The 20,894-nt window shown below is 49.8% G+C and overlaps 3 protein-coding genes across 7 annotated transcripts; 2 read left to right on the top strand and 1 right to left on the bottom strand.

Annotated features, from left to right (window-relative positions):
* Positions 1–250: 250 nt before the first annotated feature.
* Positions 251–1,850, bottom strand: SAT2 (spermidine/spermine N1-acetyltransferase family member 2). 2 transcript variants are annotated; one of them, XM_019745220.3, is made up of 6 exons: positions 1,584–1,850; positions 1,359–1,410; positions 1,143–1,226; positions 945–1,046; positions 765–805; positions 251–628 (listed from the first exon to the last, which is right to left on the bottom strand). In XM_019745220.3, the coding sequence occupies exons 1-6, from the start codon at positions 1,647–1,649 to the stop codon at positions 461–463; spliced, it is 513 nt and encodes a 170-aa protein (XP_019600779.1). In that variant the 5' UTR covers positions 1,650–1,850; the 3' UTR covers positions 251–460. The 2 variants fall into 2 exon arrangements, with proteins under 2 accessions (XP_019600779.1, XP_019600780.1); XM_019745221.3 differs by having other exon boundaries at positions 774–805; positions 1,584–1,843.
* A 218-nt stretch (positions 1,851–2,068) lies between these two features.
* On the top strand, positions 2,069–9,219 carry SHBG (sex hormone binding globulin). 4 transcript variants are annotated; one of them, XM_088801941.1, is made up of 10 exons: positions 2,069–2,998; positions 3,243–3,394; positions 3,560–3,651; positions 3,826–4,015; positions 4,338–4,499; positions 4,734–4,893; positions 4,979–5,155; positions 5,510–5,717; positions 5,931–6,106; positions 8,978–9,219. In XM_088801941.1, the coding sequence occupies exons 2-10, from the start codon at positions 3,278–3,280 to the stop codon at positions 9,202–9,204; spliced, it is 1,509 nt and encodes a 502-aa protein (XP_088658067.1). In that variant the 5' UTR covers positions 2,069–2,998; positions 3,243–3,277; the 3' UTR covers positions 9,205–9,219. The 4 variants fall into 4 exon arrangements, with proteins under 4 accessions (XP_088658067.1, XP_074175838.1, XP_019600728.2 ...); XM_074319737.2 differs by lacking the exon at positions 4,734–4,893 and having other exon boundaries at positions 4,338–4,536; XM_019745169.3 differs by lacking the exon at positions 8,978–9,219 and having other exon boundaries at positions 5,019–5,155; positions 5,931–6,094.
* Positions 9,220–11,930: 2,711 nt separating this feature from the next.
* ATP1B2 (ATPase Na+/K+ transporting subunit beta 2) lies at positions 11,931–18,186 on the top strand. The gene is made up of 7 exons (XM_019745173.3): positions 11,931–12,649; positions 14,422–14,550; positions 14,887–14,991; positions 15,098–15,303; positions 15,531–15,587; positions 16,386–16,484; positions 16,593–18,186. Exons 1-7 carry the CDS (start codon positions 12,538–12,540, stop codon positions 16,755–16,757), a joined length of 873 nt encoding a protein of 290 aa, XP_019600732.1. The 5' UTR covers positions 11,931–12,537; the 3' UTR covers positions 16,758–18,186.
* Positions 18,187–20,894: the final 2,708 nt, after the last annotated feature.

Here is a 20,894-nt window from a genome sequence, read left to right as displayed (position 1 = left end):
TCATCCAAGCCTTAGAGGCCTTTGTCTAGGTCTCAAGTTATCAACAAGCCTCACGTGCCACGCCTGACTCCTTGCTATTCTTTTCTCTATATTCCACAGGCCAAAGCCAAGACTCTGGCCCACTAATGGTGAAAGTCATCTTGGGCCCACCTTTCCCCCCAGGAGCAACATCCACTGACCAGAACAGTGGGGAAGGGTCATAAAGGGGCTGAAGCACATCAAGTCATCAACTCTTCTACTCGATACCACATCAGGACATAGTAATTCTCATTTATTTTTCACCCTCAATAAGGCAGTTGGAAGACCTCTCCCTCAATTTTGCTCTTCATGTATTTCAGGAATATTCACCTCCAACTCTCCTTCTTTCAGGGAGGCCTTTGTCATCTGAGACAGTCTCTGAGAAGTGCTTGGGCTGGTGGGGAAGGAGAAGCTCAAATACAGTGAAATCCTCAACGGATGGTCACTTTCCTGCCAACTCCCTCATCGCCTCTCCTTCAAAGCGAAAGGAGTGCCAGCCCTCAGCTTCAGTCAGATCTTGGGCTCCTAAGGCCTTATACAAGTTCATGGCCCTCTTGTTCCAGTCCAGGACTGCCAGGCGGAACTGGGAGCAACCCTTATCCAGGGCCACCTGTGGGAAAAGATATCACTCACTTTCCTGGAGTCAGAAAGGAAAAGGCTTTCTCACCCTCTATTCAAACTGGGTGCCTCCCATACGCCTTTGCCTTTCCAGGGCTGGCTTGTAGCCCCATCCTGCCCCCCCTCACCTCAGCCACCTTTTTGATTATTTTGGAACCAATTCCTTGACCTGATGTGGGGAGAAAAAGACAAAAAAAGGGATTGTGTGAGTTGAAGGGGACCAAAAAAGGCCATAGGCTGGGATTAGATGGTTTTCAGGTCTATGGGTTGCTTTTCTCCCCCCCCCAGCCTCAGCCTCTGCCCTGTACCCCGGTATTCTGGCTTCACGTATATGTCTTCCAGATAAATGTTGCGTCCCTTCCATGTGCTGTAGATGAAGTAGTATAGCCCGTAGCCCACCACACAGGGCCCTGAAAAACAGAGAGAAAAGAGGGTTCACGTGGCTGGGTGCCTTGGGGAGAGACCTCTAAGGCTGACAGGAGAGGCGGACGTGGGGGTGTTCTTACCCTGTGGCTCTCCGGGAACAGGAAGAATCTCAGCTACCAAACAGTGATAGAAAGGATTCTCTCCGAAACCATCTGCCCTCAGGGCTGCAGAGATCCGAGTAGTGACAAAGAGAGAAAGAGGGCCTGGGTGTGTGCCCAACCCGGAGCTACTGCTTGGGGAATCCACCCCTCACTTCCTCCCCAGCCTCCGTCAGGACCCAGGCGCTGGGCTCCCACCTTCTTCACTGATCTTCACCTGATCCGAGAGTTTCTCGTAGTCAGCTAGTTCCTATGGCGTGGGGACAGAGGCCAGATTAATGCAGGTCCTAGAGCAGGATCTCAGGGCGCGATCCTCCCCTGCTCTCGCCGCCGGCCCCCCACATTCGGCCTCCTCCTCGCCCTCTCCAGCCGCGCCTCTCTGACCTATTCTGCGACCCTGGTTTCCCCGCCCTCAGACTTCACCCGAATCAGCCTCAGGATAGTTCCACAGTCTCCCTCCTCGGCCTCTCGGATCCGCACGGAAACCATCCCGATCCCCACCGTCTGGGACCGAGGTCCAAGATCCCCACTCTGTTCTGCAGGAACCGGAGAAGGGCAACTGGGACCCTTTTTAAAAGGCCTACAAACTCGGATCACGGAAAGTTGGGGAAGCGCGGCGATGGTGGGGGCTGCGGGCTGGGAAGCAGAAGCCCACTTGCGGTTACCGCGGGACCGAGGGGTGGGCGGGGCGAGGCAGTGCTCATTGCCTGGTAGCCCCTAAATTCTGCCCTTGCTGGCGCCCACCCGCCAGCCAATCAGCTTGCAGAATAGGCACGTCCCCGCCCTCTAGCCCTACCCACCTAGGCGAGGTCTCGTGACTGGGCGCCTGGGCAGGGGTCAAGGCCTAGCTGCAGAGGCTTCCTCGCTCTTGTCGGGTGTCTCAGCCTGCATCAGAGAAACCCCACGTCTCAAAAGTCACCTTCCCGTCCTTTAACTGACGTGTGTAGTGATTATCTGCTCTACCCTTCACTCTCACTAGCCTGTTCAAGCACACGCAGACCCTAGGCGAGCCCTAAGACCCCTCAGCTCTGAAAGCTGTTCCTACACTGCTCTTGAGTGGCTCAAAGTGTTGCTTTTCTGGGGACATTTGTATTTTAAAATGCGTCAGGGAGAGGGTGATGAATTTCTATTGGTAGATGGTTAGGCTTTGCAATAAATGGGTAAGAAAAGATAATTGGGAGTGGGTGGCGGCTCTCTTGTTAGTATCCACTAAATCACACTCAGAGACAATACCTTCCTATGAGGCAAGACAAAGAGGCCTGGGAAAACACTGAGGGAGGTGCTCAGCAGATACCATGCACTGTGTTTGCATTATTTCAATCCTCATTCACAGTAACCGCATAAAGTAGGTATTATTTTTCACATTTTACAGAGAAGGACTCTTTCTTTTTTTTAATTGGGGAAGGGGAACAGGACTTTATTGGGGAACTGTGTACTTCCAGGATTTTTTCAAGTCCAGTTGTTGTCCTTTCAATCTTAGTTGCGGAGGGCACAGTTCAGCTCCAGGTCCAGTTGCCGTTGTTAGTTGCAGGGGGCGCAGCCCACCATCCCTTGTGGGAGTCGAGTCAAACCAGCAACCTTGTGGTTGAGAGCCCACTGGACCATGTGAGAATCGAACTGGCAGCCTTCAGTGTTAGGAGAAGGGAGCTCCAATTGCCTGAGCCACCGGTCCAGCCCCCAGACAAGGACTCTTAACACACAACAGTGGAGTGACTTGCCCACAGTCACCCAGCCAGATATTTGGGATTCCATGTCTCAGCTCTAGTCCTGACAGGGATGCTACTTGAGGAGCCCAGGATCCTTTCTACACTTCAGGCCTGTCCAGGCAGCCTCCCCAGGTGGGCAGAAGACTTGGAGGACCCAGGTTAAGCTCTAGAGGGGGAGAGGGGAATGAGGTGTCCTTTCCCAGCTCATAGACTTTCTTGGCAGTAGGGGAGGGTAGTAGAGGAACTCTGTCCCTCACCTATTTGTCCCCACAGAGGGGTGGTAGGGTCAATGCCCCTGCCCTCCTTCTTCCCCCAGGGCAACCTTTAACCTTCCACCCAGCATGCACAAGGCTGCCTGCTCTCACATTCTTCCCAGAATTGTTTGAGCCACAGTGAGGACCTCAGCTGATTATGGAGTACAGAGGCCCTCTGGCTATAGCATGTTGGCTGCTGTTGCTACTGCTGCTGCTGCTGCTGCCACCTCACAGCCACCAAGGACAGGCCCTGAGACAGATTCCCTCCACCCAGGTGCAGGAAAGGGACAGGGTACTCAGCCCATGTATGTGTTTAAATGAGCTATACTTTGGCTCTACCCTCTTCCTTTCTTTTCTCCTCTGGCCTTATAGCAGTGCCTCTCCCTGTCTGTCTCTGGCATTTCCTTATTCCAGCTTGTTTATTATCTCTCTCTGATAGAGAATCCAGGACCCTCCTGCTATGCACCTCAGCAATGGCCCAGGACAAGAGCCTGTCTCCATCATGACCTTTAACCTCACCAAGATCACAAAGTATGGGGTTGATATAGTCCCTTGACCCAATCCTCTGATACTACGCTGTCTCCATCAGTTGTTCTTCCCTGTCTCCCTGTCCTCCTTTTTCTCCTTAACTCCACCTTCCCAAATCCCATATTTTCCCTCAAAGGGCACACCCCATACACAGTCTTTCCTTCTATGTCCTTCTAGAACCTCCTCCTCCTTTGAGTTTCGAACCTGGGATCCAGAGGGAGTGATTTTTTATGGTGATACCAACCCAAAGGATGACTGGTTTGTGCTGGGACTTCGAGATGGCAGGCCTGAGATCCAACTGCACAATCCCTGGGCCCAGCTTACAGTGGGTGCTGGACCCCGGCTGGATGATGGGAGGTGGCATCAGGTAAGCCAGATCTGATCCTGAGGGGTGGGGTGTCTTGAGCTATTCTGAGGAAAGGGAAGAGAGTCAAGTTATTGGGCATCCTGTTATCATTGTCATCTCATTTAATCTGCACAAAACCCCCATGAAATTGCAATTCTTGTCTCCATTTTTTCAAAGGGGAATTCTGAGGCTCAGTGTATAAGTGTCAAGTCGTAAGTGAGCCAAAGATGCTAGCTGACTCTTGAAGTGCATGTTCTTTCTGTTATACTTGGCTGCCTCTGAAGGAAGTGGGGGAGGCAGGCCCCAGGGGTCTCTGATTCTGCTTGTCTCCTCCTTCCTGCAGGTAGAAGTGAAAATCGTTGGGGACTCAGTGCTGCTGAGGGTAGATGGGGAGGAGGTGCTGCGCCTGAGACAGGTCTCTGGGACTCTGGTCAAAAAAACCCAGCCCATCATGAGGATTGCAATAGGGGGGCTACTGTTCCCAGTCTCCAGCCTCCGGTTGCCGGTAACTGCATCACGGGCGGGAACCCTGACCAAAGCTGGTAAAACATTGCTGGCTGGGTGGCCATGGGGGTCTATGTCCACACTTTTGAGGAAAGGGGATGGAATGAAAGGTACATGGGACAGGCCAAATGCTTGTGTCTCAGGGGGAATAAACTGAGGGTGGGGAGGCTGGGACTGGGCTCACATGCCCCACTCCCAACATCCCTGCATCTTCCCTTCTCCCCACCGGCTCCAGCTGGTCCCTGCCCTAGATGCCTGCCTGCGCCAGGATAACTGGCTGGACCAACAGGCCCAGACCTCAGTGTCTGCCCGCACTAGCCTCAGAAGCTGTGCTATAGAGTCCCAACCTGGGATATTCTTTCCTCCAGGGACTCATGCAGAGTTCAGTCTCCAAGGTAAAGGCTATTTTTCCCCTTCCATGGCCAACTCTGTGTCTGCCTTCCTCCATCTCCTTCCATCCTTCCCTCCATGAATCCCCAGCTTTGAGGCCTCAGGAGGATCATCTCCCTCCCCCCGCCAGACATTCCCCAGCCTCATGCAGAGCCCTGGGCCTTCTCTCTGGAACTGGAAATCCAGCTGGCAGCAGGCTCTGGCCACCTTCTTGCCCTTGGGACCCCAGAAAACCCTTCTTGGCTCAGCCTCCGTCTCCAAAATCAAGTAAGAGGGGACATTGCCTATATTCAGTGGCACCTGGAAGCAGTGGGGAAAAGGGGACTCAAAAATGTCAATATTAGGAAGGCTTAGGGATGGGGGTAGGAGGCCGGGGACACATCTTGAAGCTGTCCACAGCAAGCAAACAACTATTTATTTAGAGTGTATGTTTACTTGGGGTGTATGTGGCTTTATAGAAGGTCAAGCCGGGAGAACTGAGGCAGGATTTAGAAGGTGAGAATGGCCAGTAGATAGAAGGTGTGCTAAGAGGCAGAATTAAGGCAGGTAGGGGTGTGCCACAAGGAATAGCTGTGTTTCATTCTTTCCTCCCCCACTTACCCTGTCCCACACACTCTGCAGAAGGTGGTGCTGTCTTCTGGGTCTGGGCCAGGGCTCGATCTGTCCCTGGTCTTGGGACTCCCTCTTCAGCTGAAGCTGGCTGTGTCCAGCGTGGTCTTGAGCCAGGGGCCGAAGAAGGAGATCCTTGCTTTGCCTCCTGTGGGCCTGGGCTCCCTCCTCAATCTCTGGGTCCACCCGCAAGGGCGTCTTTTCCTGGGGGCTTTGCCAGGTAAGAGAGCCTGATGTTCAAGTTCCTCAGCACACCGTTGGAAATCTCTGGGAGGGCAGGAGAAAGGCCACAGGAGGAGAGAGGGTGGGGACAGTGGGAGGAAATGCTTTAAAAAATTTAGTTTTGGAGACGAGGGGCAGAGGGGAGGAGCCTCTGGATCCAAACCACCCTAATGCCCTAATGCCGTGCCTTCTCCATGCCGCCTCCCTCTAGGAGAGACCTCTTCTGCCTCCTTTTGCTTGGACAGCCTTTGGGCACAAGACCAGAGACTAGACATGGACCGGGCCCTGAGCAGAAGCCAGGACATCTGGACTCACAGCTGTCCCCAGAGCTCAGGCAATGGCACTGGCACCACCCATTAAATTCCCACCAAAGAACCCCTTTTGAAGGTCACTCATTTATTTATTCAACAAATATTTACTGTACATTGGCAGCGTACCAGTCACAGTGCTGAGCCTGGGTTGTGTTGATGAGCAAAAACAACCCTGCTTTCTGCTCTCTTGGTGCTTACAGTCCCCTGGGGGAGGCAGGCATTCATCAAAGACTAACAAATAAGTGAATAATTAGAAACTCTGATAATGCTGTAAAGGAGCAGTCAGGGAGTTGAGAAAGCTTGGAGACCAGGAGCTTAACCTAGACCCGGTGTCAAAAAAAGCTTCCTGAGGAAGCAGTGACTACTCAGCCTGAGATACCAGCAACAGCACCCACAGACACACACGCACCAGATATAGGTCACTTTCTGGTTGCCGGGAGCCCACCTCCTTCCCCAACATCTACTCCCTTCCCTTTGGGACTTTAGCTTCCTCCCTCTGAAGCTGGTTCTAAGGAGTCAGCAGGAAAGGGAAAAGATTCTGTTGTCTTTTAGACTGGCCACTGCTCTGTCCAAGGAAGGAGCAGCAGGGGGCGTGAGAGGGTCATAGAGAGGTGGGGGCAGGGGTTCTGGGAAAAGGGGTGGAGGCAGCAGGGAGAAAGAAAAAAGGAGGAGAATAGAGGGGAAAAGCCACCTCTTTCTCTCCTACTCTCCCGCCCTTGCTCCATTCTACTCAATTAAACAAGAACTGGCTTGTGCTGGTCACAGCTGGGAAAAAGACAGATTTAGGACTATCTCTGCCATCAAAGAATATGTTGACTCAGGCCCCAGATCTCTGGTGCCTCAGCCCCTCTCAGGGCCATCCTCCTGCCTCAGCCCCCAGCTCCCTGGGAAACCCTCATGGCCAAGACCCCAGCCCCTAGCTCCCAGCTCCCAGTCTTCAGCCATCTTAGGAATCCTTGCGTCCTAGCTCAAAGCTCCCAACACCCTAGGGAGCCCTGGGACTCCAACCCTCAGTACCTATCTTTCAGTCCTCCCTCTCAAGAACTCTTCACCCATTCCCCATCTCCAGACCCCATGGAGAGCCCACTGTACCCGGCTTCCAGCGTCTCACAAGGATCTTCCTAGCAGTAACCCAGGCCACAGGGTGAGTCACTCATTGGACCTGCTGTCCCCTTCTGCAGGGATGAGCTAGGGCATAAATGACCCCCCCCACCCCCCACCCCGGGGGGAAGGAGGCTCCAGGAGAGTCTCTACGGTAGGAGACACAAATCTTCCCGTCCCTCCTAATCTTGAGTTTGCAGGGTCTACAGGTGCTGCCATCATTGTTCTTGTAGTCTCATTCTTTTGTAGAAGAGTCCTCAGCATGGCCAGGGAGCCCAGATTCATTTCTGCTCTTATGAATCTCACAATACAGGGCTGGGGGTGGCCAGGCAGCCCATAACAAGAGAAATAAATAAGCAAGATTATTTCAGATAGTGGTTAGCTCTATAAAGGGAATAAAATCCAGCAATATAATAGAGGATGGGGGGGGCAACATTAGCTGGGTGATTAAGGAAGACTTCTCTGAGGCAGTGTCACTTGAGCAAAGACCTGAATAATGAAAAGAAACTAGTCCTGTGGGGCCCTCCAGTGTGAGCCAGTGGGTAGAGAGGTTAAAGCGTCTGGGCACAACTGAGTCCCTACCAAAGGAATTGTTCTGAGAGGCAACTTCCTGACTCTCTGTCCTTGAGGAATCTCCCAGGGACTGGCTTTTCTCTCCTCCCTCCACCCCACCCCGTCCAGGACACCATGCCCCCAACCTCTCTTTCTCCAGCCTGCCCTAGATTCCAAGATTCCTGATTACCAACCAGAGCTGTCTACACTCTTTCATTAAGAATGACTTTGCTTTGACACAGACTCTGCCAGGCCCCCACCAAGGGCACCTACAATGCCTGCCCAGTGTCCTCTGCTTCTCCCACACCCCTACAAACTTTTCCGGAGCTTGGCATCATACCCTGCAGTCTCCAGGCCTGGTCTACCCACTTAGTCCACCCTCTCCGCTGCCTCTCTCTTCCTCTCCTTCCCTCCCTCTTTTCACCCCGTTCCTTCTCTCTCTCTTTCTATCTCTCTCTTCCTCTCTTTCTTTTTTTCAACTAATGTTTATTGGCTGCTGACAGTATGGCAAACACTGTGTTAGGTAGTCTGCAGGGACTCCAGAGATGAATACAGTTAGGTCCCTGGCCCTGGAGAACCAGGGTCTTGGGAGAGATAGACACGTAAAATGCTTTAATAGAAATCTTTAAGAAGTGCCAGGGAACCCTGTTGCAAATTCCACTAAGCATCATCGAAAAGGTAAGTTTTTGGAAGTGTGAACTTGAACAAATGACTAAACCTCCTTAAATCTGCAAAATAGGGAAGTTACCCTACTCATAGGCTTGCTGTGAGGCTTTAATGCTACCATGTGGGTCAGATGCCCACTACAGTGCCTGACATAGAGAAAGTCCTCAATAGATGAGAGATTTTGCTCTTGTTGATATCACTAACCTTGTGTATATTTCTTGAAATATAAGTCTGAGCCTGTAGGCTCATAAAAGATGAAGAAGGGTGTGTGATGTGGCTGAACCAGGGGCAGGCTGAGATGGAAGGAGAGCAGACTAGGGATGCTTCCTAGGCTGCTTGGTCAGAGGCCTTGTATGTCCTGCTGAGGAGTTGGAGCTTTGATCTGGTCAGCAGAGAAACATCTGTTTTTCTTTCCCTTTCATTTATTTTTCTAAATTGTGGTAAAATACACATAACATAAAATTTACGATCCTAACCATTTTTAACTGTATGGTTCAGTGGCATTAAGCATATTCACAGTGTTGTGCAACCATCCATCCATTCCCAGAACTCTTCATTTCAAAAGACTGAAGCCCTGCACCCATTAAATAATAACTCCCATTTCCCCACCCCCATGTCTGTGTTTCAGAATTATTTTCTTTCCTTGTTCCTGTTTCTGCAAAGACCCATGTTGTTGGGAACCCAGATAGCCAAGTCCCTGGGATTTTGTGGATTTCGGGGGGAGAAGGATCAAGGGACACAGATTTCATGACTGACTCTGGAAATGAGAGAGGCAGCCAGCGTGAGAAGCCGTGGGCTGCTGTGAGCTGCCGTGGGCTACTGTGTGCTGCCATGAGCAGCCGGTGGCCAGTGTGAGTGGCCGGCAGCCAGCGTGAGCAGCCGGCAGCCGGCGAGAGCTGCAGTGAGCGGCTGACCGATGACCAGCGACCGACTGCCTCTGCCGGGGGGAGCGCAAGGCTCATAATACCAGCATGGGCCAGGGAGCTGTGTCCTACACAACTAGACTGAGAAACAATGGCTTGAACCAGAGTGGAAGGGAGGAGGTGAGGCAGAAGAAGGAGGAAAAAAAAAAAAAAGCATTAAAAAAAACTCATCTTGGGGGCTGCCGGATGGCTCAGTTGGTTAGAGCATGAGCTCTGAACAACAGGGTTGCCGATTGGATTCCCACATGGGCCAGTGAGCTGAACCCTCCACAACTAGATTGAAAGACAACAACTTGGAGCTGATGGGCCCTGGAGAAACACACTGTTCTCCAACATTCCCCAATAAAATTTATAAAAAAACTAAACAAAACAAAAAACTCATCTTCTCAGTAAGGCCATTCCTGACCAGCTAGGCACTCCCTGGCACATCACCGTTTTATTTTTCTACATAATATTATTTTATTTGTTTGCTTGTTTTTATTGTTTATTGGGATGGGAGGCCCAGGAGCACAGGCACCAAACAGCATCTGGCTCTAAGCAAATGCTCATTAGATATGCATTAAATAAATGAACGGCAGTTGGGGGTGGGCTCTGAAGTGTGGGCAGTCTTCCCGGATGAGGAAATGAAATGGACAAAGGTGTGAAGTCAGGAGTAAGGACAGCTTGTCCCAGGAGTGGCCGGCTCAGCTCTAGCAGAGGACTAGTTGGGTCCTAGTGGGAAAGGAGGATCTAGACTGGAATACCCTGAGGAATCAGGATCCATCCTGCAGGGTAACAAGAAGCCACTGAAGACCTTTGAGCTGAGGAGTGGCCTAATTAAAACTGTGTTTTGAGAAAATTAATCCAGAGTCTGTGACAGAAGGGGCTGAAGCAGGGCCAGCTGCATAATTTTCAGGACCTACTGCAAAATGAAAATGAGGGATACCTTGTTCAAAAAGCAGGAAAAAAGTGCTGTTCAAGGTACTAACATATAAGATGTTTTCCTTACTTCCAGTTCTTTTCTCAACTGCTCATGGTGTTTTTAATCTGCTATTTAATGTTCTACATAAAGAAAAATTAACATTTGTCTACCTTCAGTTTATTGATGAGTATGGAAGGACTGAAAGGAAAAGGAATTATGGGTTGCCCTACCTTTCTCTTTCCTTCTATATTATCATTGCCAGCAGAAGTGGTTGGCTAAATCAGGGACATAACAACTGAGGAAGAAGGATATGATAAGATGCCTCAATCGTCCATGTCTCCTAGAAAGCCATTGCCTTCTTTCTGTTTTCAAAGCAAATTCTGCTTTGAATGGAACGTTTGGCCTCTCAGCTGTCGGTACCTCCATTTATTCATGTACACTTACCTTGTACTCACTTGGAGTCTCGCTGAGCTCCCATGCATGGTGCTCATGGAGCATCACAAATTGTCTATTGTGCATATCTCCTCTGCTCACACACATGCTCCATTGTCTCATTGGACTTCACTTACAAAGCATAAGTTCAAAGACAAAATTATGAAGAATTTCAAGATGGTGACAGCAGAGCACTAAACCAAGCACAAGGCCATTTTGAGCATGGACCTTTTTTGACTGAGCAGATCCCAAGTCCATGAAGGCTGGCCCTGGACTGGAGGGAGAGAGTTTGAGGGGGAGGGTGATAGTCAACTGGGAGTTGTTGAGGACTAATGCCAACGATTTAGGATGAGAATTGAAAGGAGAATAAAAACCTCCGCATAGCAAAATATTTGCGGAGAAAAACAAGATTTGGAGACGAAAAGAGATAGATAATGGTTCTTAACATGAGATCATTAGAGGCTCTTGAACCCCCCCCAACTAGATTGTGGATATCTTGAGGATTAGAGTTGCACAAGGTCTCTAGTAGGTGCTCAATTAATGTTTGTTGACCCAAATGGGCAAATGAGGAGGGGGGTGGACATGGGGGTGGGAGGAGACAGAACACCTAAGCAGACCTGGCTCCAGGGCTGAAGTGTCAGGCAATGGTGAGGGCTGGCAATGTGGTGTTGGGAGAGCTTCACTGAGAAATATGGTGGGAAAACCAGGAAGTCCCTAGGCTTGGAGAGAAACAGATGGTAGAAGAAGGGGCTGTGGGACTAGAAAAGGAGGTATTGGGGGACTGGTAGCACCTCCCACAAGGGGAATTTCCCTTCTGTGGTAGCTTCTATCCATGTCTATGTAGCCTGTTCCAGCTTTCATCCCGCCTGTCTAGCACCCTGGCTGGTCTCTTCTGTTTTTCTTGGTCTCTGGCTCCTCTATTTCTTTCACATTCGGCCTTGTCTGCTGGATCTTAATTTCTTTCTAGCTCTCTGCCCGGGGGGGGGGGGGGGGGGGGGGGGGGGGGGGGGGGGTCCATTTCAGCATGTATCTGCTTCCCCCTGTCTCTATGTGTCTCTGGGGTTATCTTTTCCTGTACTCTGCCCAGATCCACTCTCTATTCCCTCTACCCACCCGGATCCAGTCCAGTCCCTGGGGTTGGGGTATTGGAGAGCCCTCCTAGTTTTGAAGAGGCGGCAGGGGGCGGACCCAAGTCTTCTCTCCATATTTGCATATGTATGAGGTCCCCCGGGCCGGCGGCGAGAAGGCGGGGCTTCTGGGGGCAAGAAGGGGGCGGGCACCCCCAGAGCCTCTGAGTATAAAGACCGCGCGCCGGGACCGCGGGTCCCGCACTGCTGAGGAGCGGAGTCTGCGGCTGGGGGACCCCTCCATCCCTGGCTGTCCCCCAACTGCGCGTCTCCACGCAACACCCGCGGCCGAGCCACCACTGGTGTGGCGGTCTCTGCTTCGCGGAAGAGCCTTCAGCGGTCACCCGACCCCTCTCCACAGCTTCTTTGCATCTCGGATTTCGGGGCAGCCCCCTCCCCCACCTCTCCCTGCCTCTTTGCACCCCGATTTTTTCTGCATTTCGCTCGGGTTTGACAGCCGTCTATTTTTGCATCCTTTTTCGTTTTGTTTCTAGGAGGTTGGGAGGCTGAAGCTGCATTCGCACCCCTTCCCCTTTTTACCCTCCCCTGCTCTGACAATCCCCTTTTCATCGCAGTTGGGGGGGCCTAGGATCGTTGCATCCCACGCCGCACTGCTACAACCTGCAGCGCGTGGCCGTGCACCTCGGAATTTGCAGTAGCTGCATATCTAAAGGGGGTCTCCCTCTCCCCCGCTGCCTTTGCTCCTAACGTGTTCCGGTGCGTGGGGGGGGGGTGCTTCAGCGCGCCGCACCCCAGCTTCTCCGTTGCCCCCCGCCGCACGCGGGACTCATCTCCCGCCGCCAAGATGGTCACCCAGAAAGAGAAGAAGAGCTGCGGGCAGGTGGTTGAGGAGTGGAAGGAGTTCGTGTGGAACCCGAGGACGCACCAGTTCATGGGCCGCACAGGGACCAGCTGGGGTACGCGGGGCTGGTCGCCGTAGGGGAGGGGGTAGGGGTTCGCTGGGCGAAGCCCTGGGGCCAGAAGGTCCCGCCCGCGCTGCCCCTGCTCCCTTCCCGGGTTCTCGGCGTTGGACCTCCCTGCAGTGCTCTCTGGGTTGGGAGGGGACCAAATCGCCGGTCTAATCTCCCTGACTGGCTGCTGCGGAGGCGGAGAAAGTAGGTCATTGCCGCCTTCCTGCCCCCCGCGGAGCCCCTTCGTGTCTGGGATCGCGGGTTCTGCGCGCGTGTCCGTGCCGCGGCGCCTGCGCTGGTTCTCCGGGAACTGGTCTGCTCCACATGGTCGCCCTCCTTCCCCAGAAGAGCGCTCCTTCCCTCCCTCCTGCACTCAGTGGCTAGCCAAGCCCGTCTATTTTTAGCTCATGCCCACCCCCTAGACCCTGGGAACCTTCATGAGGGGGCGGGTCTTGTTGAGGTGGGGGTGTGTGTTGGAGGAGGGGTTCTTCACAGCGGAAGTAAGTCGTCTATCTCAGTGCCAAGCGTTTGGAGGCTTCTGTGGTTGCTCTGTGGATGGGGGGCTGTTGGGGAGGGGTGGCACTGTGAGGTTTTTGAGGCTGGATGTTTGGCTCAGATGTCGCAGGCGGAGGGAGGAGTGGTCACTAGTGGTGAGATGTCTGCATCATCCAGCTCAGTGTTTCTGGGGTTGGAGTGGCAGGATTCAGGGTTTGTGGAGGGAGTTATGCCTGGTTGAGAGTCTGGTGATGGCCATGGGTGCAAGTGATGTGTGGAATTCTTCCAAAAGAGTATGTCAAGCTGGGAAGTCTAAGCACAGGGGACACTGTGCGACACAATTTACAGTTCATCCACGCTGACTGTAGGCTGACCCCATCAGCTCACACACCTGGGACCCCTGAGGTGGGTCCAATGCAGTCCTTGCCCTTAGGGAACTTGAAGTCCAGCCCCTGTGATTATAGAGGTCCATGAGTACTTGGGAAAATCTGAGGAGGCTTCGTGGGTGAAGTGTCTTCTGAGATGGAAGGACTGGGGGTCCCCGCTGGTGGAAATAGCAGGTACTCACACTAGGCTGAGAAGTGACAGTGATGTGTCACATCCACCAAGGACCTGCCCTCTGCTAGGAAGGCTGTGGGAGATTCTGCCTTTACTTCCCACTTCAGCCCTGGGTGCTGTGTGTGAGTTGGGAGTGGGGTGACTGTTGAAGGTTCTAGACAGCCTGTCTCAGAGATTTTGTAGCTAGGCAGGAGCTGCATTCAAAGTTTGGCTTCTGCAGGGCACCAAGAGATTTTGCTATTTGAATGTGAGGGTCCATGCTCTGAGGGATGGGATGAGAGTTTGGTGTGAATGGTGGCCAGTGCCAACTTAAAAAGTCATTGTGCTGGACAGTTAAGCGTGAGTACCAATACAGCAGTAACAGATGTGCTTTTTCAAGGCCATGAATAGTTGAGAAGTTGGAAATGTACTTTGAGGCAAAAGAACTGTGGCCTATACTTGGGGTTGTCCCAGCAACGAGAGTTTAGGTCTCTTGTGGCCTCCACAAGGTCAGGCTTCACTGTGCTCTAGGACCAGGAGGGGGCTGGGAGTCATGGCTGGAAGCCAGTCACAACTTCTTGTTTCCAGCTTGTCTCATTTTGCCCCCTAGCGAAGGCCCTAAGATGTTACTGAGGCTCTGTAAACCGTCCTAGAGCAGAACTTCTGAGTGGGAGAGGGGTGTGTGGGGATAGGTGAGGTCATGGCAGGGGACTTGGAACCTGCTGACCCTTTTTCCTCCTCCCTAGCCTTTATCCTCCTCTTCTACCTCGTCTTCTATGGCTTCCTCACGGCCATGTTCACACTCACCATGTGGGTGATGCTGCAAACTGTCTCTGACCATACGCCCAAGTACCAGGACAGACTGGCCACACCGGGTGAGTGACTAGGCTCCCTTACCAGCCACTCGAACTGCTCTTGCACCTTCAAGCCTCCAAAAGGAACTCACAGGCTGAGAAGAACTGTTATTCTTGGAGGTGTGGTTCTGAGGATCCCATCACCACGTGCTGGGAAGTTCTCGAAGTCTGCCTCCTGCCCATTTCTCACAGCTGAGAGCTGTGTTTTCTGGGGAGGTGGCGCAGATCTTCCTCCCATGAAGAGGGTCTCAGACTTTCACCCCACCCCTCACCCTGGTGTTTCCTATATGTCTTCTTCCCTCTGTGTGAGGTCCCTCATTTTATACACCCCCCACTCCTGCCCTTGTCTGGCTGTAGGCTTGATGATTCGTCCCAAGACTGAAAACCTTGATGTCATTGTCAACGTCAGTGACACTGAAAGTTGGGACCAGCATGTGCAGAAGCTCAACAAGTTCTTGGAGCGTGAGTGTGGGGTTGGTGATATGGTTTGTGCAGGACCTCGGGCAGGGCACTGGGGACCCTGGAAGCAGAGTATCAGGCCCGTGCTCTCTCTCCCCCACCTCCTTAGCTTACAATGACTCCGTCCAAGCCCAAAAGAATGATGTCTGCCGCCCTGGGCGCTATTATGAACAGCCAGATAACGGAGTCCTAAACTACCCGAAACGTGCCTGCCAGTTCAACCGGACCCAGCTGGGCGACTGCTCCGGCATCCGGGACCCCACCCACTATGGTTACAGCACTGGGCAGCCCTGTGTCTTCATCAAGATGAACCGGGTACCCATGACCTTGGTCCCCAGGGAGAATGGAGGAGGGAGCTGGGGCCACCATCTGCTGGCAGTTTCTTCCTTTCACTGGGGCTCACGGTCATTAAACAGATTTTTGAATGTTTGAGTGACTGAGAGACTAAGAGAGAGATGGTGCCATGGGAGGCTGAGATCGTGGCTGGAAGGCTGGATACTTATGTATCTAACAAGATCTTTCTCTAACTCTCACCATGCCAGGTCATCAACTTCTACGCAGGAGCAAACCAGAGCATGAATGTTACCTGTGTGGGGAAGGTGAGTTTTTGGGCTCTTATCCACCTGCCCACCTGTTTGTCTACCACGATTTCCACATAATTCACTGATCTCTCCCGATTTCCTTTGCTCCCAGAGGCCCCATCACTATAGGGACGAGGGGGTAAGATTGGGCTCCAGTATGGATCAAACTTCAAGGGGCTCCCAACCCTCTTGCTTCTCTCTATGATGCAGAAGCCTACTCGTGTGGCTAGACAACCCCCTCCCTGACTCCACCCAAGCTCTGGCCTCTGGCTTCTCTCCTTAACCCTTCTACCTTCTCTATTCCCTGATAACCATGTCTTCTGCTCTCCCTTCCATATCTCGCCTGCCCCTCAGTTCTTTTTAGGTATCTGGTAGCTGCTGATCTGTTAGCACCATTTGCCATCACTAAGTTATGTACTTGGAACCCCACTCCTTCCATCTCTGCCCTCTCTAGAAATTTCCTGCCAGCCCTTTCCTCACTCCCACCCCTCCTTGCTTCCTATTGAGCCCTTACTCATGTATCTATTCTCTCTGGGCTCTGCTCCAGAAACTGATTCCTGAGGATGGGGTAAGAACTTGAGGTGGGAGTGGAGTAGGAGGCTTCAGTATCTTTAGTATCCTTCTGGACTTCCTGGTCTGATGAGAGAGACAGAACATCCCCTCCTACACACACACAAAGACACACACAGACTCGTGGCTCAAGGGAAACTGATTTGAGATGGAATCATCTGGGGCGAAAGAACAAAGCACAGTCTGGTGAGCTTCCGGGTTCCTGCCATCCCTACCTCTACCCTCTACTTTCCTGTGCCCTCACAGCGAGATGAAGATGCTGAGAATCTGGGCAGTTTTGTTATGTTCCCTGCCAATGGCAACATCGACCTCATGTACTTCCCCTACTATGGCAAAAAGTTCCATGTAAGTCCTATGGGAGGCCCCAGGGTGATGGCTCCTCCAGGGGAGGGTCCTTGGGGAGGAGGCCACGTTTCCATGGGCCTGGACCCTAACTCTCTTCCTCTGGCTCAGGTGAACTACACACAGCCCCTGGTGGCTGTGAAGTTCCTGAATGTGACCCCCAACGTAGAGGTGAACGTGGAATGCCGCATCAATGCTGCCAACATCGCCACAGACGATGAGCGAGACAAGTTCGCTGGCCGTGTGGCCTTCAAACTCCGCATCAACAAAACCTGAGGCCCCTTCTTGCTGTCCCCACCTCTTTCCTATGGATGCTTCTGGAATGTCCCTGACCCTGCCTGATCCCTCCCTCACCCACCCCAAAGGTATTTTTTATAACAGAGCCATGAATTTCTGAACCTGTCATGCCCTTTTCCCTTACTTCTGAACCCAGTCTGATGTCCATTTGTAATTCCCTGCCTTCACACATTTCCCACCATCTTTTCCTGACCCTAGCTCAGTCAGACAGGGAGATGGGATCCCAACAGGGTCACAAAGTAGCCATTCTGGTTCTGGTTTAGCTGTGAGTGGGGGTGTCCCCACAGCTACCCTCCTATCCTGAGAGCTATAGAAAATGCCCACCCACCTCCTCTCTTCTCTCCCTCTCTCTGCCGCCCTGATTTTACCCCTTAGCTTCCAGACAGGAATGTGACACTCCATGCCTCCATTTCTAAGCACAGCCACTGTCACCTTTTTCCATTTCCCACACTTTCTCCCTCATCTACAGTCACTGTCTTGGTGGCTTTTGACTTATCTGGCTCCTCTGGGAGGTCTTTCCCCGCTTCCTCTCCATCCCTATTCTCTCCTTAGGACAGGTGGCTCTGTGGGCTTTTTCCTTTTTCCTGGCACATTCTGCTTCTCATCCTATGGTGACTGAGTGAGCTGTGAGTAAAGGTCTGAAAGAGAAGTCCATGTTGGTTCTTCTTGAAAATTCTCTTCCTGGTCTGTCCTATCATCCATATAGGCACTCCTGAGGCAGGGTTGACCTAAGCTGAATATCCACTTTGTTTTTGCCTATGGCTCCCTTCCCCCTGTCCATTTTCCCAGAATATCCTTCAAGTTCCACTTCCCAGGAGCCCTGGGGGAGGGGCAGTCATTTTGGATCGGTCCCCAGTGGCCACCTTGGAAACGTCAGCGGGCTATGGGACTATTCCACCTCCTTCCCGGGCCCAGATCTGCCCCACCATCCTCTCACTGGCTTCTCTTAGCAATTTATCAACTAATCACTAATTCCTTTCCTTTTCTCTGCATGTCAGCCTGAAAGTTGCAAATACCCCCTCAATCTAGGCTCTGTCTCCTTCAGACCCCTTTGCATTTTTAAACAAACCCCCAGTGCCCATAGAATTGTAAGAGGGACCACCTGTATTCTTGAGTTAGAGGCGTTTTAACTTTTTCTTCCAGGGCCCTTCACTTCCTCACCTCTCTAATCTCCCTTTTCTTTTTTGATGCTGCTGCTGCCACATCTCACCCACAGATGGACCCTTCCCTTTTTTTTCTTTCTGGATCTGAGTTTCTTCTGTTTGGGACCCCATGTTTTCCTGCACTCCCCTCAACCCAGTGGTCTCTCTCTGCAGTTATTTAATGCCTGTGTCAGATCTACTGTAAAAAAAGATAAAGTACAATAAAATGAGAGCAATTATATATATAAATATATATCATACACAGAGCCCTGTGTGCGGGTGGTTCCTTTCTGAGCATTTGGAAGTTCTCTGGAAAAGGGGTGGAGGGTAGATTTGGGTGATCCGAAGTTACCCAGGCTTTGGGGCGCTGCTCTCCAGTTTGACTTCTGCTGTTCAGTGTCTTGGCACCTACCTCTTAGATTACTCCTTCACCTATACTATCTTGATCAGGCAATACAAGAGACAGGAAATCTATATCTCTTTGTACAGCTATACTTATAAAGTGCCTACTATGTGCATTCTAGGAACTGAGGACACTTATGAAAGAGGCAGAGTTCCTGCCTTCAAAGAGTTCTCCATTTTAACAGAAGTGAGGAACACATGAGAAATTGCCATACCAGGTAGATCTAAATGTGCTTCAAGGAAGGGAAGCTGGTGAGGACAAAATTCAGTGGTCAACCACTTTTTGTTGGGGGCTTCCAAGGGAAGGTTTCTTAGAGGCTTAAATGACTAGAAGAGACATAGATCTCAAAATATCAACCACGTGATCTTAATTTTGTGTAAAAAGTACATAAGCATAGAAAAAGGGATGGATGGTTCCATACGTTTCTTGTGGTATATGGGATGAATTTATAGCTAATTTTTATTTTCTTGGGGCTTACTTTGTTTGCAATAAGTTGGTCTTAGTATTTGCCCTGAAAAACAGCTTTATTACATATGCATACATATATACACAATTTTATCATGGATGCATAGTACACACACATAGATCACTGGGTTTTGGTCATTGCTATACCAAAATTGAGTTATTATATACAGTTTTCTGCATCTCACTTTCTTCACTCAATAAGTTTGTATCACTACTTCATCTGGTAGAGCTCTAATTCATTGTTTTTAAACAGCTGTCGATTTTTCCTGTTGGGCTGTTCGGTTAATTTCTTAAAGCTCAGTGACAGCTGTAAACTGTTTCCTGCACTGTAAAATTCCCAAACGATTGTTTGCCTCTTAAATTTGTGGTTTCTTTTACTGTTAAAGTGTGTTGGGTTTTCAGAGTCAATATGCTTAGTTGTTCCTTTGTAGTTTCTGTGTTTCTAGTCACTAGAGTATACTATTTTTCAGATTTTAATTTGTTTTACATTCACTTTAACTCATCCAGTATATTTTTGTGTGGTGTAAATTAGGAGTCCAATTTTATTTTTCCGGTTGTGTCAGCTTCACTTTACTTTTAAAAAATTCATAATTTATTCACATTGAATTGAAATGCCAACTTTGGCCATGTGAAATTATCTGAGATCTACTTCTGGATTCACTACTTGCTGGTCCTGGCTTGTCTACCACTCCATATACCAAGCCATATTGACCTATTCCAGTAATTTTATAGTGTTTTTTTTTTTTTTTTTGACATCTAACAAAGCAAGTAAGTCTTCCCCCCCATTCTTTTTAAAACAATTATTGGCTATTGTTGGGAACATACAGAAGCAACACTTGTTTGGATTTTAACTGGAATTGCCTTATATCTTTATTTTAGGAGAACTGACTTTCTTTAGGACATTAAGTTTTCCCACGTAAGAACATGGTATCTTTCCTTTTGTTTGGAGCTTGGTTTTATGTCCTTAACTAAGGTTTTATAGGTTTCTTCATGTAGGTCCTGTGCCATTTTTTTGTGTGTGCCACTCTTATTAAACTTATTCCCAAATATTTTATTGCTTTTATTTTGAATGGAATCTAGTTTTTCATTTCTCAGTCCTTTTGTTATAAGGTAAAAATGTTTCTCTATTATTAATTTACCCTACTAAATTATCTTAATTCCATCAGATCTCTATTATGTCAAGTCTTTAGGCACATCATGATCTAAAATGTAGATATTTTAACCAGTGTTTATCCTCTTGAATGCTCTAAAACCATCATTAGTAGGCATCCTTGTTTAGTTCTTGATTCTAATTGAAATTACCTTAGTGTTTAACCATTAGGATACTTATTGGTATTCCATTACTGTTTTAATTAAGTTTCTTTAAAAGAATGGCTGCTGAAATTTAATCAAATTCCTTTCAGCATCTGTTGATATGATCATATTTCTCTTCCTTAATTTGTTAATGTAATGAATTATGTTGATAGATTCTCTACTAAATGAACTTTGTGCTCCTGGAATAAACCCTATTTGGCTATAGTGTTAATATCCTTTTGATTCATCAATGTATTTCTGGTACTATTTTGAGATACTGCATCTATGTAATTGACTTCTAGTTTTTCAGTATCTTTATCAGGTTTTAATATTAATGAAACCACAATTATTTGATACAAATTAGCAATTTCAGTCTTCTCTTATGGCCCAAGACAGTTTAAATAATATTTGGTCCTTGCTCTTCTTTTCCCATCAAGTGCTTGAATTTTTTTTAAGCCCTTGCTTTTGGATTTATCCTTTCAACCAAGTTTGCTTTGTTTCAATAATGTGTATTTTTAGGTTTTAGGAAGCATGCTAAGCTCCTTTAGAAAAACATAATGAAAGCTTTTATGGCTATAGCCATAATTTTCCTCAGAGAACTTTTTGTGGGTCTCATAGATTTTGGAGATCCTGAGTTCCTGAAATTAGGGAGATTAAGTTTTCTAAATTATTCTATACCTTGATTGGGCAGGGCTTGGGCTCTCTGAGTTTGAGGGCAGGACATGTCTGCTATGTGCCCCAGGGCTTAAACAGTGGTGAGCAGAGAGTAAGGCACCAGTGAATATCTGCTGACTAGATGGGTAGATGATTCAA

Source organism: Rhinolophus sinicus, chromosome 12 (assembly GCF_057876585.1).
Source record: "Rhinolophus sinicus isolate RSI-liver-muscle chromosome 12, RSI-T2T, whole genome shotgun sequence".
Taxonomy (NCBI): Eukaryota; Metazoa; Chordata; class Mammalia; order Chiroptera; family Rhinolophidae; genus Rhinolophus; species Rhinolophus sinicus.
Note: the sequence above shows the minus strand (reverse complement) of the source record. Positions and strands in the feature narration are given on the sequence as shown.

What these genes read in the sequence shown, in the direction of transcription:
- SHBG (XM_088801941.1), top strand. Translation starts at nt 3,278, where the DNA reads ATGGAGTACAGAGGCCCTCTGGCTATAGCATGTTGGCTGCTGTTGCTA. An exon ending in AACCTCACCAAGATCACAAA is followed by an intron (nt 3,652 to 3,825) that starts GTATGGGGTTGA and finishes ATGTCCTTCTAG; the next exon opens with AACCTCCTCCTCCTTTGAGT. An exon ending in GCCTCCGTCTCCAAAATCAA is followed by an intron (nt 5,156 to 5,509) that starts GTAAGAGGGGAC and finishes CACACTCTGCAG; the next exon opens with AAGGTGGTGCTGTCTTCTGG.
- SAT2 (XM_019745220.3), bottom strand. Translation starts at nt 1,649, where the DNA reads ATGGTTTCCGTGCGGATCCGAGAGGCCGAGGAGGGAGACTGTGGAACT. An exon ending in GGTGAAGATCAGTGAAGAAG is followed by an intron (nt 1,227 to 1,358) that starts GTGGGAGCCCAG and finishes GGATCTCTGCAG; the next exon opens with CCCTGAGGGCAGATGGTTTC. An exon ending in TGTTCCCGGAGAGCCACAGG is followed by an intron (nt 1,047 to 1,142) that starts GTAAGAACACCC and finishes TCTGTTTTTCAG; the next exon opens with GGCCCTGTGTGGTGGGCTAC.
- ATP1B2 (XM_019745173.3), top strand. Translation starts at nt 12,538, where the DNA reads ATGGTCACCCAGAAAGAGAAGAAGAGCTGCGGGCAGGTGGTTGAGGAG. An exon ending in CCGCACAGGGACCAGCTGGG is followed by an intron (nt 12,650 to 14,421) that starts GTACGCGGGGCT and finishes CCTCCTCCCTAG; the next exon opens with CCTTTATCCTCCTCTTCTAC. An exon ending in TCTTCATCAAGATGAACCGG is followed by an intron (nt 15,304 to 15,530) that starts GTACCCATGACC and finishes TCACCATGCCAG; the next exon opens with GTCATCAACTTCTACGCAGG.